This window comes from Pelodiscus sinensis, chromosome 10 (assembly GCF_052426305.1).
Source record: "Pelodiscus sinensis isolate ZL-2025 chromosome 10, ASM5242630v1, whole genome shotgun sequence".
Lineage (NCBI taxonomy): Eukaryota > Metazoa > Chordata > Testudines > Trionychidae > Pelodiscus > Pelodiscus sinensis.
This window is the reverse complement of record NC_143061.1, coordinates 10,577,563-10,593,438: the sequence shown is the minus strand read 5'-3', so window position 1 is coordinate 10,593,438 and position 15,876 is coordinate 10,577,563. Positions and strand designations below refer to the sequence as shown.

The 15,876-nt window shown below is 42.2% G+C and overlaps 1 protein-coding gene across 4 annotated transcripts in view; it reads left to right on the top strand.

The window, feature by feature from the left end:
* Positions 1–15,876, top strand: part of FXR1 (FMR1 autosomal homolog 1) — a 71,588-nt gene that overhangs the window by 32,126 nt on the left and 23,586 nt on the right. For 2 of the 4 annotated variants that reach the window (XM_075938039.2, XM_075938040.2), the window contains exons 4-9: positions 2,298–2,369; positions 3,637–3,810; positions 8,611–8,759; positions 9,424–9,517; positions 14,477–14,593; positions 14,702–14,872. In XM_075938039.2, coding sequence (XP_075794154.1) covers positions 2,298–2,369; positions 3,637–3,810; positions 8,611–8,759; positions 9,424–9,517; positions 14,477–14,593; positions 14,702–14,872 — 777 coding nt within the window. The remainder of the gene's footprint in view (positions 1–2,297; positions 2,370–3,636; positions 3,811–8,610; positions 8,760–9,423; positions 9,518–14,476; positions 14,594–14,701; positions 14,873–15,876) is intronic. The other 2 variants (XM_075938041.2, XM_075938042.2) reach the window with 1 other exon arrangement.

Genomic DNA, 15,876 nt, shown 5'->3' with positions numbered 1-15,876 from the left:
GATACCGTTGTTGGCAGGTCAGTGATGTGAAGGTTGAGCAGGGTTGGAGAAAACAGAGCCCCAGAGCAACTCATTGCTCTGTCATTGCCAAGCACTTATCCTACAGATGGATTCTGAGCTACCTATCACAATGAATGGTTCAGTTATACCTGTGACCCAGAGTAGCAGGACCAGTGATATCTTCGCAAGCAGACCACTGTGTTATACACTGCTGTTAAATTGACTAAAACTGTGCATGTTTTCAGGTTTCTCTGGAAGCCATTTTTAACAAATGTAGCCAGCGCAAGTACTTGGTCACACGTGCTATAGCCTCATCGAAAGCCAGCTTGGTCAGAGTTAAAAATTCTCTCCACGTCAGGTAATATGTGCTGTAGGACCAAGTGCTCCAGTGCTTTGAAGCACACTAACAGTAATGATATGGGTTGATATTTTGATGCTTTACTTGGGTCCTTTCCAGGCTTTTGGAGGTCAATGCCTTTTGCAGTGCACCAAATCTTTGGTAGCCCACCTTCACTGATGACCCTTTTGAAGAATTACACAAGCCAAAGTTGAATACAGGGGCCAGGGTTTTTCAGGAATTCTGGTGATATGTTGTCATAGCCAGAAGCTGTTCCACACTCGATGCTGTTCCCTATCTGTTCCAGCTCTGTAACAGTGAATGGTTCTGATCTCAGGTACACATTAAAACATATGCCATTTGTTCCTCACTTGTCTTTACACCTGTTTCTCCAAAGGTGCTCTGGCCACTTTCAGTAGGAGTCCAACTTCATGGTTGGGTGTCACTGATGGTCAGCTGGATATAGGTGGCTGCTATGCTGTTCTAGGGCATTGGAGCAGACTTCATTATTTGTGACTGCAATTTCCGGTCATCTCCTTCCATCTGGTTTGGCAAGCAGTGTCCAATGATTTGATTAGACGGTCAATGATATCTAAAAAAGATGCGTAGCAAGATAGCGCTCTTTTATGTTGAGACAGGTGATGTAGACTGAGTGGCAGCTGTGTGGGATGGCTTGCAGAATGCTTTGTAGATAGCATGACGGTGCATCTCATTTGCTGAGGTATGTTCAGGTGGTATGGTTGCCACAGTCTTCTCTAGAACTTCCCTGTATTTTTCCCAGTTGGTCTTTTGAAAGTTCTGCTGCTTCTTTTTGGAGCTCTTGACAGCTGAGAGCTGTAGCCTGAAATGTAACAACGGTCTGTGTTAGCAGTGTAGAAAGTTATCAAGACTTAGCATGTTGTTGGCTGAAGATGGCCATGTAATGAACGGACCCAGCATAAATCAGGAGAGAAAGTCAAAATTCCATCTAGAAGAATGGAACTTTGCCTTACTGCTTAGAATTCTGGAGAAGGGTAAAATGCCTAGTTTTGAGATGCCTAGTCTACAAGTGGTTGGCCACTGATGTCAGGCACCTTATATCCCCAGTCTGTGTGATGGCTGTCAATCTCTGATGTAGACAGTTGGGTGTGGCAGGCTTGGTAGAGCTTGTTGGTTCCAGTTGACACTTGGAGGCTTCTGAACATAATCTCTCAGAATTCAGTGGACATCTGCTGAATGGCCTGGTCGTGCTTCAGGTGTACCATATGGCACAACAGGTCAAAACCATCAGTACTGTAACACTCAGCTATGGCAGTTGTTACGTGTGTCTCTTGTAATCAAGTGTTGTTGACAATATGTTAATGGGCAAGAATGCCAAGTAAATCATGCTCAGCAGCTGACAAACCCTCCATGATGAGCTCTAACTCACATAGAGCTAGTGACTTAAAAGTCACTGGGATGCATTTTGGGGTTATCGATGGCAATGGTGCTGGGATTCGTTGAGCTGGCACAGTCACGAGCTGACCTCAGTCCAGTCATTGGGTAAACTATGAAGACAAAATGGCATCCTGTGAATATCTTGGTTCTCTGCACTTTTTAGCTTCACAGAAAAGTATTTTGAATTTGTTGTGAAATTGCAAGAATCTCATGCCTTCCCTTATTATTGAGTAAATTTTTACCCTCCAGTTTTAAATCCCCCAAAAAGTTGCCTTTTATTGTTAACAGAACCTGCACATCTAATCTGTGTAGTGCACCATTATGTTAAGTTTTATTATAAGAAGCACATATGATATGGATAACTGGAATTTTGTATAAATAGTTTTAAATTGTGGTGTCTTTTACTACTGGTGGCTTTCATCTTCGTGATTAGTTGGGTTAGTTGAAAAAATTAATTTCTGCTTAATTATTGCTTTAACCCTTTAGATTTTTAAATTGTGTATCTGTATTTTAAATATGCTTCTCTTGTATTTTTTCCTTTCAGGTTTACTCAAGAGCAAATGACCAAGAACCTTGTGGCTGGTGGCTGGCAAAAGTTCGAATGATGAAAGGAGAGGTAAGTTACTTTAAACATAAACTCCCTTTTGAAGTGCAGCCAGTATGAAAGATACATATCACAAGACTCATTAAATCTGTGTGCAGTATCTTGTGATGGAGAAATGACACTATGATATACTGACATAAGACATTGAAAAACAGTGCAGGTTAGAGTGAGCTGTAGCTAATACAGAAACAAAGCAGAGTGTGAAAAAAGAGAAGAAACCCACACTTTTTAGCGGCACACAACCATGATAACAAGTTGGATCATAAATTAAGGCTGCTCTTGGTAATGCTAACTTGCAGCTGGCTGACTATGTACAAGTAGGGGTAACAAATATTCTGTCCTTTAAATAGCTCTCTTGAGTGAAGATGGTTTTTGGGTACTTCCCATTTTGTGTATTTGACAGACCTTGAGTCAATATATCTTGGGTCTGGTTGTTTAGTTCTTTCCTTCTGAATATTAAAGTTCCAAAGCTGTATTAAGTCAATGTTCAGTTGTAAACTTTTGAAGGAAAAAACCATAGCATTTTTTCTTAGAGTTACAAACGTTTCAGAGTTACGAATATCCTCTGTTCCTGAGATGTTCTCAATTCTAAGGTTCTACGCTATTTTTTTTATATATATTTCACTCAGCTTAGGAAACAGAGACTGATCTGTTTCTATTAAAAACATTTTTCAGTGTTCTTTTGCTTTTACTTCCTATGCACTAGGACAGTGGTCTTCAGCCTTTTTAATCACAAGATCACTTTTTCAATTTAAGTGCAATATAAGATCTACCTCAAACCCAAATATCCTTGCCCCACTTCCTTCCCACCCCTTCTTTGAGGCCCTGCCCCTGCTCCAACCCTTCTCTGACGCCTCACCCTGCTCACTCCATCCCCTTGCCTCCCCCATCCTCACTCACTTTCACTGGGTAGGAGATTGGGGTGCAGGCTCTGGTCTTGGGCCAAGGGCTTTAGTATGTGGGAGAGGTTCTGGGATTAGCCTAGGATGGGGGATTGGGGTCCAGGATGGGTTTCAGGATGCAAACTCTAGGAGGGAATTTGGGTGCAGGGGGACACACATCTGGAGCAGGAGGTTGGGTACAGGAGCAGGTTCAGGGCTGGGACAAGGATTCAGGATACAGGCTCTGGCAGGGCACCATTTAATTGAGATGGCTTTTGGGTGGTGGAGCAGTGGGGTTAAGGAAGGCTTACTCCTGCCCAGGCCTTTCACCACTCCTGAAAGCAGCTGGCATGTACAGCAATGGCTCCATGGCACCATGTGCTGCCCCATATCTACAGGCACTGAGCCCACCGTGTCTACTGGCCATGGTTCCCTGTTACCGATCAATGGGAGCTTCAGGAGCGGTGTCTGCAGGCAAGGACAGCATGTGGAGACCCCCGCTCTGCCTTTCTCAGGGGCCGCAGGGACATGTCAGCCACTTCCAGGAGCAGCAATTACCACAGCCACAACAGGTTAGGCATTTTAGAACTCTCTAAAAGAATTACATTTAAGTGTAAGAGAGAAATGAAAATTATGAAATGTACAGACGAGTCACAAACCAAACTAACCCACTTTGCAAGCAGTAAAAGAAGCAAAAACAAAAACCCATGTATGTGGGTTGGATCAGGAGATGTGTGAAGGGCAGTGTGTGTTTGTTGTGAGAATGACAGAGACGCACATAGTGTGTGTGAGTGACCGAGATTTGCATTGCCAAACTCCCTGCACCCCCTTCTCTCTATATGGAGATGGGGTACAGGAGTGGGGGCAGGGGCGGCACCTTGACATCAACTTGACCCTTTCTTCTGCCTCTCACACCCTGCACAGCAAGCAGGAGGCTCCCAGGGGGGCAGCTCTAAGGCAGAGGGCAGGAGCAGCAGAACAGCAGATGATGGAAGGGCAACTGAAGTGCCAGTGCTTGATAGTTACCTGGCCAAACCAGTTAGGATTACCTGTCAGAGGCTGCAAGATCTACCAGTAGATCCCGATCTACTGGTCGGTGACCACTGCACTAGGAAATTGTAGCCATGTTTTGATTAAAATGCAGCAACTACATGTTATTTAAAAAAATATTTCCATGAATAAATAGTTTAAAAATACTAAATTTTGGGCTTAAACTATAAAATATAACACAATGAAACTTCCTTAATTTAATTACACAATTCAGTTAAATTTATTTTTTTAGAGTGGGAAATGGAGTGGAATTTCATTTAAATATTTTCCCAATTCAGCAGGACATCACATACAACAGCATCATGCGTCATCCAAGAGATTAGGAAAGTAAAACTGTTCAATGGCTGACTTCATTTTGAAACCGAATAATATACAAACAATAAAAAGTTGGTTAGATTGATAAGTGCTCTAGAAATAATGGAAGTAGCTAGAACATGTTAGATTTCAGACATTTTCGGTAAATCAGTAGTAATTGAAGGTGATAAACATTTTAATATGGACAAAGATGCTTTTTGATAGATAAAGTTTATCTCAGCAGCACTCGGAGCCTCTTGCTGCTAATCTTCTCTGTCTGTTGTTCACATTGACAGCCATTGGAGTTGCAGGCAAAAAAAAGATTTGCAGACTCAGACACTTACTGTATATACTTGAACATAAGCCAATTCATTTATAAGCCGACCCCCAAACTTAGAGGAAAAAATGGTAAAAAGTCACTGATCCATTTATAAGCCGACTCCAGAGTACAGACTTCTGGTTCCAGCTCGTCAGCACTGGCTCAGGGACATGCAGGCTGCAGGCACTGAGCCTCTGAGTTCCCATTGACTGGGAACAGCAGCCATTAGGAGCTGAGGCTCCTTTTACCATTTTTTTTTTCTGTAAGTTTGGGGGCTGGGCTGGTGAACATTTCTATTTATAGTGTCATGATTTACAACCCCCTTTTCTACTTCAAATTTGGTAACAAAATTCCTTCTTAGTCTCAAATGTAAGTTACCACTGAAGGGAGCATCACTCCCCTTATTTGATTTTTAGAGTTGAGGTCAGCCACTGCTAAGTTTGTAAACCAAGTGGTGGGAAGCAAGGCCGGCTGAAGGACTTGCTGGCTGCCAGTATGTGCCTCTCAGCTCAGCGGGAAGCTGACATGGTCCCATTAAAATATTATTGCTGTATTGTGAATTGATATGATAGATATTAATTGGATATTAGTATTAACCTCTAAGAAATTTAGTGGTTACATGATCATTGAAATAACTGCTTTCTAACATCCCTATTACCAGCCACGCCAACTAAAGCTTTTGATTAAAAATTTGGATTTAAATCATGAGAACCAGTACAAATATACATAGGTGTGCAGTCTATGGGTTTTTTTAATGTAACTCAAAATGTGTTTTTAATTACATACACAAACAAGAAGTTACCTAGCCTTCTGACTTCACAAACCTTTCAGAGTTTTTGACAGTAGTTGTTTTCGTGTTTTGATCTGCTGTATCCTTCCTTACCCTTGCAAAGTATTGATAGAATTACACTTGTTACAAATTATTAGTGCTGTCAGTCTCATTTAACTCACCCATTTAACTAAAAATATTAATCGTGGTTAACCAGCTTTAATTGCACTTTTAAAATATCAGTTGAAATTTATTAAATATTTTGGGTGCTTTTTAAGATGTTCAAATATACAGATTTCAATTACAATACAGAATACCAAGTGTACAGTGCTCACTTTATATTATTTTTTATTGCAAATAGTTGCACTGTGAAAATAATAAACAAAAGAAATAGTATTTTTTCAGTTAATCTCAAGTATAGAAATACAACCTCTGTATCATGAATGTACAGTTTAGAAATGCAATTTTTTTTGTTATATAACTATATTCAAAAATAAAACAATGTACAATTTTAGAGCCAAGTCCACTTAGTCCTACTTCTTGTTCAGGCAGTCTCTGAGAGAAGTTCATTTAATGGGAGATAATGCTGCCCACTTAGTTACAATGTCACTTTAAAGTGAGAACAGGTGTTCACGTTGCACTTTCATAGCCAGCATTGCAAGGTATTTAGCTGATAGATAAGTAGTCGTATGCCCCTTAGTGTCACTATTCCAGAGGCTCACGAAGCCTGTTTAAAATGCCTCAGTGAGGCGCATCTCTCTGACTCCTGTAAGATCTGCAGGAGCTTCAAGCTGCAGACCAAGCATGAGAGAGAGTCCTGCTTGAAGATTCTTCTTGTGGAGGCTGCTCTTCGTCCAGCACCAGGGTTGGACTCAGCCCCGGTGATGCAGAGTGCCCAGCTTTGGTGCACGAGGCACCCAGCCATTTTCACAGCTCTCCTGCGCTGCATACACCTCGGCATTGGTTGCAGTCTCCTGTGCCTCAGAAGAAGCAGAAAACTAGCAGGGGCAGGTCTCCATCGAGGCATGCGCCAAAAGTGCGCCCTCGGTTGGGTTACTCTGCGTCAGTGGGATCAGTGCCTAGGGCTTCTGTATTGGGGTGGCACCAGCCCAGACCACTCAGTGATCCAGCCCAAAGGAGGACCTTCCAGAGGTAGAGCCCTTGACACAAGACATGTTTGAGGCTGCTAGAGAAGTCATTACTTGAGGGCTCTACGTACCAGTACTCTGGCACAGGGATCTTCAGCACTGGCCCCAAGAGAACACAATTGGGCTCCTCTGTCACCGGCCCTGGTACCGGCCTTGGCACCACTGTTAGTGTTGGCTCACTCTGCTGCGGTGCACAGAACCCCAGCAATGGGCCCCGTAATGCCTCCTTCTCCACCTTGGCACCACAGGCAGCCCGAATCTATGGCTAAGCACACACCGGAACGCTGGACCCCAGTCTCATTTGCCACAGCACCACCTTATTTGGCCTCAGATTATTCTACTGACTCAGCGGCCAAGTCGGTGTTCTATTTGATGCATGCCTCCAGGTCTAGGCTTGTACTCCAGGCACCAGAGTACCTCCATGCAGCCAGTGCAACCGTTGTGGCCATCTCAGCCTGCTCCTGTCCAGCTGATGCATCCTTCCTTGCCACCTCAGTGGCAGACCCCTGTCCCATGGCTGTTCTGAACCCCCTAAGCTTACCATCAGGCCCAGGTTGTGGGGCCTTCCAGACTGGAGTTGATCTACTCAGGATTCAAAGCTCTTCCATCTGCAATTCCGACTCCCCAACCATTTGATTATTTTTGGTATCAAATCCATTTATAATGCATGTTGCTAAATTGAACTACTTCTGAATGTGATAAGAAATATTCTCTAAAAACATGTAGTCTTTCTTCAAAACATGGTTGCAGGTCTATGCTTTTTTGGCATTATTAAAGATAAATTGGAAGAGAACAGAAGTTTATGTAAATAAAATATATGGCAAATAGTTTTATGTAATAATTTGTTTGTGACTAAAGAGAGAATTCCGTGAACCAAATTTAATTTAAAATGTTATAGTCAGAAAATATCCTATGGAAGTATAGTACCATCTTACCAAACATATCTGTTCCTTGTGTGTATTTCAGTCAAATTTGCTTTATGTTGACAAAAACAAGTATCTGTTTTGTGGAGGAGCAGGGGAAAATTCTGCCTCCTCTTTTGCACTTGCTCCGTGGGGTAGAAGAGAGGATTTGATTTGGGAAGGCCAGGTTTAAAAAAATGGTCTTCTGGCACAAAGCTGAGCTTTGTGGGTGTCTCTGTGTAGTGAAGGGATGGCAGAGGGCCAGAATAATTGCAGCTTTTACATCTTCCAGACCTTTTGTCTTCTGAAACTAAAATCAATATATGTAAATAAAGAGCAGCACCATAGCTTCAGAAGGAAGCTCCTTCATCTCCAGTAGTTCTCTGCTGGTCAGCCTATTTGCACAGTGGATTTAACTTTTTACTGCTGTTCACTTGGAGCCAATACATCTATGTAAAATTAGTTGGATTCTGCTTTCCCTCAGGCGTTTTTTGGAAAAGTTGTGAGCTAAGTTCTTGTTTGCATTGCCTTTAGCAGTACATGGAATGTACTAAGCAGCGTGAAGACTGTTCACATTTCAGTCCTTGGATTGAGTTGGCAGTCAGAAAAAACAGTATTTGATTTACAAACTGAGAAAAATTAGTTTCAAATCCTACAATGTGATGTGCATATGCACTCTCCTCCACCCATATAGAGATTCGTTGGCTCCAGAGGTACATTATGTGGAGTTCTGCACAGGCATATAACATTGACAAAGCTGTGTGCCTGCAAAATAGAATGGTGTTTTAATGTGTAAACCCATATTTTATATTTCCTTGATGGTAGAAATAGTAGCTGTTATTTTTATTAAATGGTTACTTTTAATGTTTCTTTTTAAATTCTCCCCTTAGTTTTATGTCATTGAATATGCTGCTTGTGATGCCACATACAATGAAATAGTCACATTTGAACGACTCCGACCAGTGAATCAAAATAAAACTGTTAAAAAGAACACATTCTTTAAGTGCACGGTGGATGTTCCTGAAGATCTAAGAGATGCGTGAGTAGCTCTGCATACTGTAACTTCGCTATTCTTCATTTCACAAGGTGTATTCCTTTCTCCATCTATGTATCTTAAATTATTTTCTTAGGTTGTGTTTTGAAAAGGATACTCCTGTTGTAGTTCTTTAAGTGGCCTAACTGTGATATTTCAGTCAAATATGAAAGGTGATGTGGTTTCCCATCAGCCTTTCTGGAATGTCCAAGTGATGACCTTCCACCCCCAAATGTTCCATCATGTCATACTTTAGGATAGTTGTACCTCCACCAGAAAGCTTAGTGATTATCTGGTGTAGGACCACATGTTCTTTTGCGGTTGAGCTGATTACCATGGAAGAAGAAATCCTTTGTCCAACAAGCTACTTCCTGAGCCTGCAAACCTGTACATATGAGTTGCTACTGTAGCCTACTGCAGTATAGACTAACAAGTTTAAAAAAAGACTTTCAAGGAGCTGCTGCCAGCTTTACCCTCCCCACCTTTGCAGTGTGAAATGAATTGGACCCCCTTTCACATCTTCTTGGACTCATTTGGAGTTTCCCAGGCTGAAAAACATTCCTTATTATAGACTACTGCCGCGGTCTCATTTTTGGTTAATAGGGTTGTACAATTCTTATTGATACTTCAGCTGAAGACAGTTGTAACCTTTATACATTCATTTCTGTAGCTGTGCTAATGAAAATGCACATAAGGATTTTAAGAAAGCTGTAGGAGCTTGTCGAATTTTCTACCATGCTGAAACCATGCAGTTAATAATACTGGTAAGAAATCAAATTTATTTTTTGTGCAGACAGTGCATGAATTTTCAGGATATTGACTACTGCATTTTGATTGGTTACAGATTGTTGTGTGCTTCCTGCATATCTGTGTGAACTGATTTATTTGTATGCCTGTTTCAAACAGTTTAATATATGTATGTGTTAATAGTATCATTTCAAAATACAATATTTTGGAGTAGGCTCATTAGATTGGTGTCAGTACTGCATCAAAGGCAGCCTGAGTTTGGGTGCGGGTCTGTCTTTGGTTTCTCTGATTAATGTTTCCTGTGATGCAGCTTTTTGCATAAGAAATGTGCTTATTAGTCTCTTCTGAAGGTAAAGGCATTCTTGTGCAAATTCTCTGTACTGGATGGAGGAGAGAGATTATAATCATAATCATTTAGGGAATTGGGAACTGTGGGAGATTTTGTAATATATAGAATGAAAGATTCAGGGTGTTTAGTTCTATCTTCGACTTACTTTTAATTCTCAGTCAAAGCCAGGGAAAAGCTAATATTTAGTCTGTAAGGCTATGTCTAAACTACATTCCTTCTTCGAAAGAGGAATGTAAATGATGCCAATCGAAAATTCAAATGAAGCGCGAATTTACAAATCTCGTGCTTCATTTGCATAATTGCATGAGAGCGTTTTTTTGAAAAAGGGTTTTTCGAAAAAGAAACCGCAGTCTAGACAGGGTTCTTTTGAAGAAGAAGAAAAGAAGAAGAAGGGGGAAAAAAAACAAAACCCTTTTTCAAAAGAACCTGTACACCTCATTTTTTCAGTACAGGTTTTTTCAAAAAAAGGGTTTTTTTCCCCCGAAAGAACCCAATCTAGATTGCAGGGTTTGTTTATTTTTCAAAAAAGCGCTCTGACGCGATTATACAAATGAAGTGCAAGATTTGCAAATCTGCGTTTCATTTGAATTTTTGATCTGCTTCATTTGCATTCTTCTTCCGAGAGAGGAATGTAATCTAGACGAGCCCTTTGTAACATAGCAAAGGCAACTCTCTCATATTTGTTCAAATGCAATGAGACAGAAATTGGATTTGACTGGGGAATTCCTGGGTCTTTCCTCTATTATATGTATTGTTCTTTGAGGAATGTGTGTTTGGGCATTCCGCTGTAGGTGCCCCTGCGCTTACAATTGGAACTTTTTAGCAGCAGTATTCCCTCTGGGTGCCGGTGCGCACACGCGGGATCACCTGTAATCCAGTGAGCGTATCAACGCACACACGCTGTCAACCATCCCCTCAGTTTCTTCTCAGCCGCTCCTGGCTTGATTGGAACACAGCAGCATTCCGTGCGAGAATTTAGAGTAGTGTTACTTGTTAATACTTAGTAATTAGAGTTTAGCATTTAAATAGTTATTCACGTCCCCTCCCCCCGTTAGTGTTGGGTTAAAAAAAAAAGATTTTTTCTCTCTAGTTATTATAATGTTAGCATAAGCATGTCAGGCTCTCACCAGGATTTAAATGGTGCCTGACCTGCGGGATGTCTACACTCATTTCAGATGGGCATGCCCAGTGCATTAGGTACCTGGGCCAGGACCACTCTCCCCAAAACTGCCACCATTGTAAGAAAATGTCAGCTAGGTCGCTGAAAGTGGGGGACCTCCAGCTGAAGATCCTCACCGTGGAGAAGGTAGAGAGACCTTCTTCAGAACTGGCTTCCACCGCATTGCCACCCCGTCCCTCACCAAAAGCAGTCTCAGACCAAGGACCTACACTAAGAGACAAGCATGCAAAGAAAATGGCAGAAAGGAAGGACTCCTCGCCATCTTGTGTCAGACCACCAAAGAAAGCATCCCCTCAGCACAAGCCCCCTTCACCTAGCCAAGAGCTTCAGGGGAAGTGCAGTTACTGGGGAAGTCCAGTGTAGACAAACTCCGAGGGGCAATGTCCTCTAAAGATGTATGCTCTGCCATCTCAGTGCTGAAAACAGAGAAGACTGAAGGGTCCGGTACCAATGAAATGCGTGCCTAGACTGCTATTGCAGTCTCTGGATAAAGAGCAACCAGAACCGGTCATGCAAACACCCACGAAATGGGTACCAACCATATTTACTGAGGGCTCCCTGGCACTGTTGATGTCCAGGGCATGTGGTGTGCCAGTGCTGCAGCAATCACAGGCCTCTGCAGCAGCAGTACCGGCTTTCCTGCCTCCTGGACCGCTTACCACACAACAGGAGTTAGCAATCATGTCAATACCAGGCACTCTGTTCTTCAGTACCAACTCTACTCCTTCATCAGCTGGACCCAATAGATTGGTGACGCCGGCAAGCTCGTTACTTTGCCTCTTCAGCGATAGTGAGGATGACCAGGACATATACTTTTCACCATGCCATTCATTGCCCAAGCCAACCTTGCAGTTGCAGCAGCAACAACAGTTGCTATGGTCTCAAATGTGGCAGCCCTTCCCATGGCTCCCTCCCATATTGCTTCATACTCCCTGGATGAATCCATAATGCTCCTGCTGCCTACTATGGGCAATGACTTTAAGTCTTTTCAGGACTCGTAGAAGACGGTGGTGGACTCCCTCGATATATTGCTGGTCGGGGTCCTGGATATTCAGCATAAACTAACATACATTTCAAGCCTCATCTTCAGCAAAAATAGCCTTGCCTGTTAACAAGGCCATACTTGACCCAGCAAAGATTTTGTGGCAGACTCCAGCTTCCATCCCATCTACTTTGAAAAGGGCAGATAGCTGGAACATCATATTTTCTAATCTGGAGCTGCAAATAAACATGCAAAAGTCAAATCTTATGCCATCTCAAGAGTTGGAGTTCATAGGTGCCACTCTGGACAGCATACAAGCACGGACTTGGCTACCTCTGTGGAAGATTCCACGCCCTAGTTACCCTAGCAAAAACAATCATAAACAGCCCATGGTATCCACCAGGCAATGCCTGCAGTTTACTAGGCCACAAGTAAGTAATGACATACGTAGTTCCTCACACAAGGTTACACATGCAAACTCTACTAGTGTGGCTACAAACATGCATCTGCCCTCACAGGCACTCATTATACAGGATGCTCATCCCTACAAACAGGGTCGGGGGATCTCTCATATAGTGGCTGCACCACAGCAATCTCTGCTTGAGGGTTCCTTTCCATCTGTTAAGGTGCATCTGACGGCCATATCGAGTGAGCCAATTTCTCATTTGACCACCAAGAAATTCATGAAAGGACTTAATACCTTTCCTTCAATAAAGCCAATAGTCCCGTCTTGGGATCTCAACTTAGTCCTAAACACATTGACTCACCCTCCATTTGAGCTCATGGCAACATGCTCCCTAGCACACCTTTCCTTGAAGGTGGCTTTCTTGATAGCAGTTACAACAGCCAGAAGGGGCAGTGAGCCAGCTGCCCTCATGGCCGATCCACCGTTTACGACATTCCATAAAGACATTGTTGTATTAAGGCCACATCCAAAATTCTTTCCAAAAGTAGTCTCTTGTTTCCACATCAAGGAGCCTATATACTTACCCATCTTCCACCAGAAGCCTCATCTGGATGGCAGTGCGGCAAGGCTCCACTCCTTGGATGTCAGGCTCACTATGGCCTTTTACCTGGACAGAACATGACAATTTAAACAATCGCTCAGGCTATTTGTATCAATAGCTGACTTCTCTAAAAGGACAAGCAGTTTCCAAACAGAGACTTTCCAAATGCATTGTGAACTGCATTCAAGAATGCTATAACATTAAAGTAGCATTTCCTGCACCCTTGTGGGCACATTCCATGAGAGCTATGGCCACATTGATGACCTTTTTACACAGTGTGCTGATCAGAGACAGTTGCAGAGTGGCAACATGGGTTTCTACGCATACCTTTATAAAACATTATGCAATAGGTACTTGTACATCACAGTTTACCATCTTTGGGACGGTAGTCTTCTCGGCGGTCGGTGTCTGAAAAAATAAAATAAAAATTCCTTTGTCCTAGTTTGAAATCCCTACCTGCATTGTTATTGGCTAACCAGATGTCTGGCTAGGGACAGGAGACATAGTTAACTCCTTAGTCCCCAGGTGCTGGCCAAGCCTCATGGTCATTACAGGATACCTTTATAAGACATTATGCAATAGATACTTACCCTTCACAGTGTATCACCTTTGGGATGGCAGTCCTTCACTGTGGTCCGTCACTGAGGTCCGAAACCCCTCCTTTCTAAAAGACTAAGAGTACTGCTCCACAGTCACCTACAGTGGAGCACCCACAGGGACACTCTTGAAAGAAGAAAAGAGAGGTTACTCAACTCGTGCAGTAACTGTTGTTCTTCAAGATGGTTGTCCCTGTGGGTGCTCCACGACCCATCCTCCCCCCCTCTGCTTCAGAGCTTTAACATCTCTCCATGGTAGAGAAGGAACTGAGGTGATGGTTGACAGTGCATGCGTCGGCATGGTCGATGCGTCGCAAGTGGTCCCACGCACATGCGCCGGTACCCAGGAGGAATACTGCTGCTAAAATGTTCCGATTATAAGCGCAGGGGCGCCTAGACATCTACAGTGACACACCCATAGGGACACTCATCTTAAAGAACACCAGTTACTGCACAAGGCAAGTAATCTCTTTTATTTTTCACACAAACCCATGCAAGATAATTCCACATACTTCAGACCTGAATTAATTTGGTTTGCTCCTGCTTACATATTATTTTCCTCAGCAGTAATGCATCTTTGCAGTTCTGTTCCCATGAGACCAAATTTTCCATATAAATTTGTTGTTCAGATTCAATTTTCCCTTCTTACTTTCTTTGATCTGCCAATGACTGAGAGGGTGACTTGCAAATATATGGTAAAAAGAGTAAATAAAATAATCTAGCAATTTATAGTAGATCCATAATGGGATTATCTCAGTGCAAGATTTACTATATGGGCCCAATAGGAACAGAGTCCTAATTTGTCCTCTTTGGATTTTCTTTATCACCATTTTCTTTATCTTACCATTTCTCTTTTTTGTAGTCTGCCAGTGAAGCAACAGTGAAGAGAGTAAATATATTAAGTGACATGCATTTGCGCAGCATTCGTACCAAGCTAATGCTCATGTCAAGAAATGAAGAAGCCACAAAACACTTAGAAGTAAGCTGTTTTAGAATGATTTTATTTAATTGTTTAAAGTGGTCATTTAATTGTGTTAAGTTTTGAGTTCCTTCTTATGGCGGACACATTCTTTTCACCTCTCCTTAGTGTACAAAACAGCTTGCAGCGGCATTTCACGAGGAATTTGTTGTAAGAGAAGATTTAATGGGACTTGCAATAGGAACACACGGTAGTAACATACAACAAGCAAGAAAAGTTCCAGGAGTAACTGCAATTGAGCTTGAGGAAGATACTGGTACTTTCAGGATCTATGGAGAAGTAAGGGATAAATTTTTTTTCTTTATATTTAATAGTTGGTTTACTATCGATTTTATGGTTGTTTCACAGAGATGAGAGCTGAGCATAGGCCAAAGAGTCAGTCTGCTGAGTTCTGTGTTTCTTCAGATGTGAAGTGGAGCTAAAAATACACACTTCACAGGGGGTAATGTTGTATGTGTATAATTAACTGTCTCATATTTGTAAAGTATTTTGAAGATGAAAATTACTATAGTAGCATGTAACAAATGTTTACATTATCTGTTATCTTTTTTGTTTTGAATGTACATAGCTTTTTTCTTTTTAACAGCAAAACCCCTGCTCCTTTTTCTTTTTTCCTTTTTCTTTTTGAGCATTGCCTATTCCATCATTCTGAAGCTCCAGTCTTCTGTGTTTCTCTCCCTAGCATCTTGAATGACGACCAAGTTAGAGATTTGTAAGTCTGTTTAGATTTCTTATCCTGGCCATGGAGCTTTTCTAATGTGATTGAAAGCTGTAGAAGCAAAGCTGATATTTAAGAGGATATAATATGCACAGTATGTTCTCCTTTAATAGACTGGAGCACAATTCATGTATCATAATGTTATTTACAGATCACTACTCATTCTTAGCTAACTAATCAAAAAGTCCTGTTGAAATTCTTCTGCTGTTTCTCATCTGAGGCTTGATGTTGACCTTTGGTGACTCTTAACTGTGGAAAGTTAACATTCAGTTAAAGTAATTTTCTGTATTTAATAATAATAAAGCTGGAAAAGACAACTCGTATAGTCTACTATGCGCCAAATCTGTGGGTGCTCTGGAGAGTGAATGAAGGGACTGCGGGTGTGCGGCAGAAGCAGGGTGGGGGTAGGGTGTCAGGCCAGGTGAAGTGGGGAAAAAGCGGTCTGGGGACAGGGTGTCTGGCTGGGGGGAGAGGGTGTAGGAGTGGGCTGGGGGCGGGGTGTCTGGTGGGAGGGAGGGGGCAGGAGCGGACTGGGGAGCGTGGCAGGAAATAAGCTATTTTGACT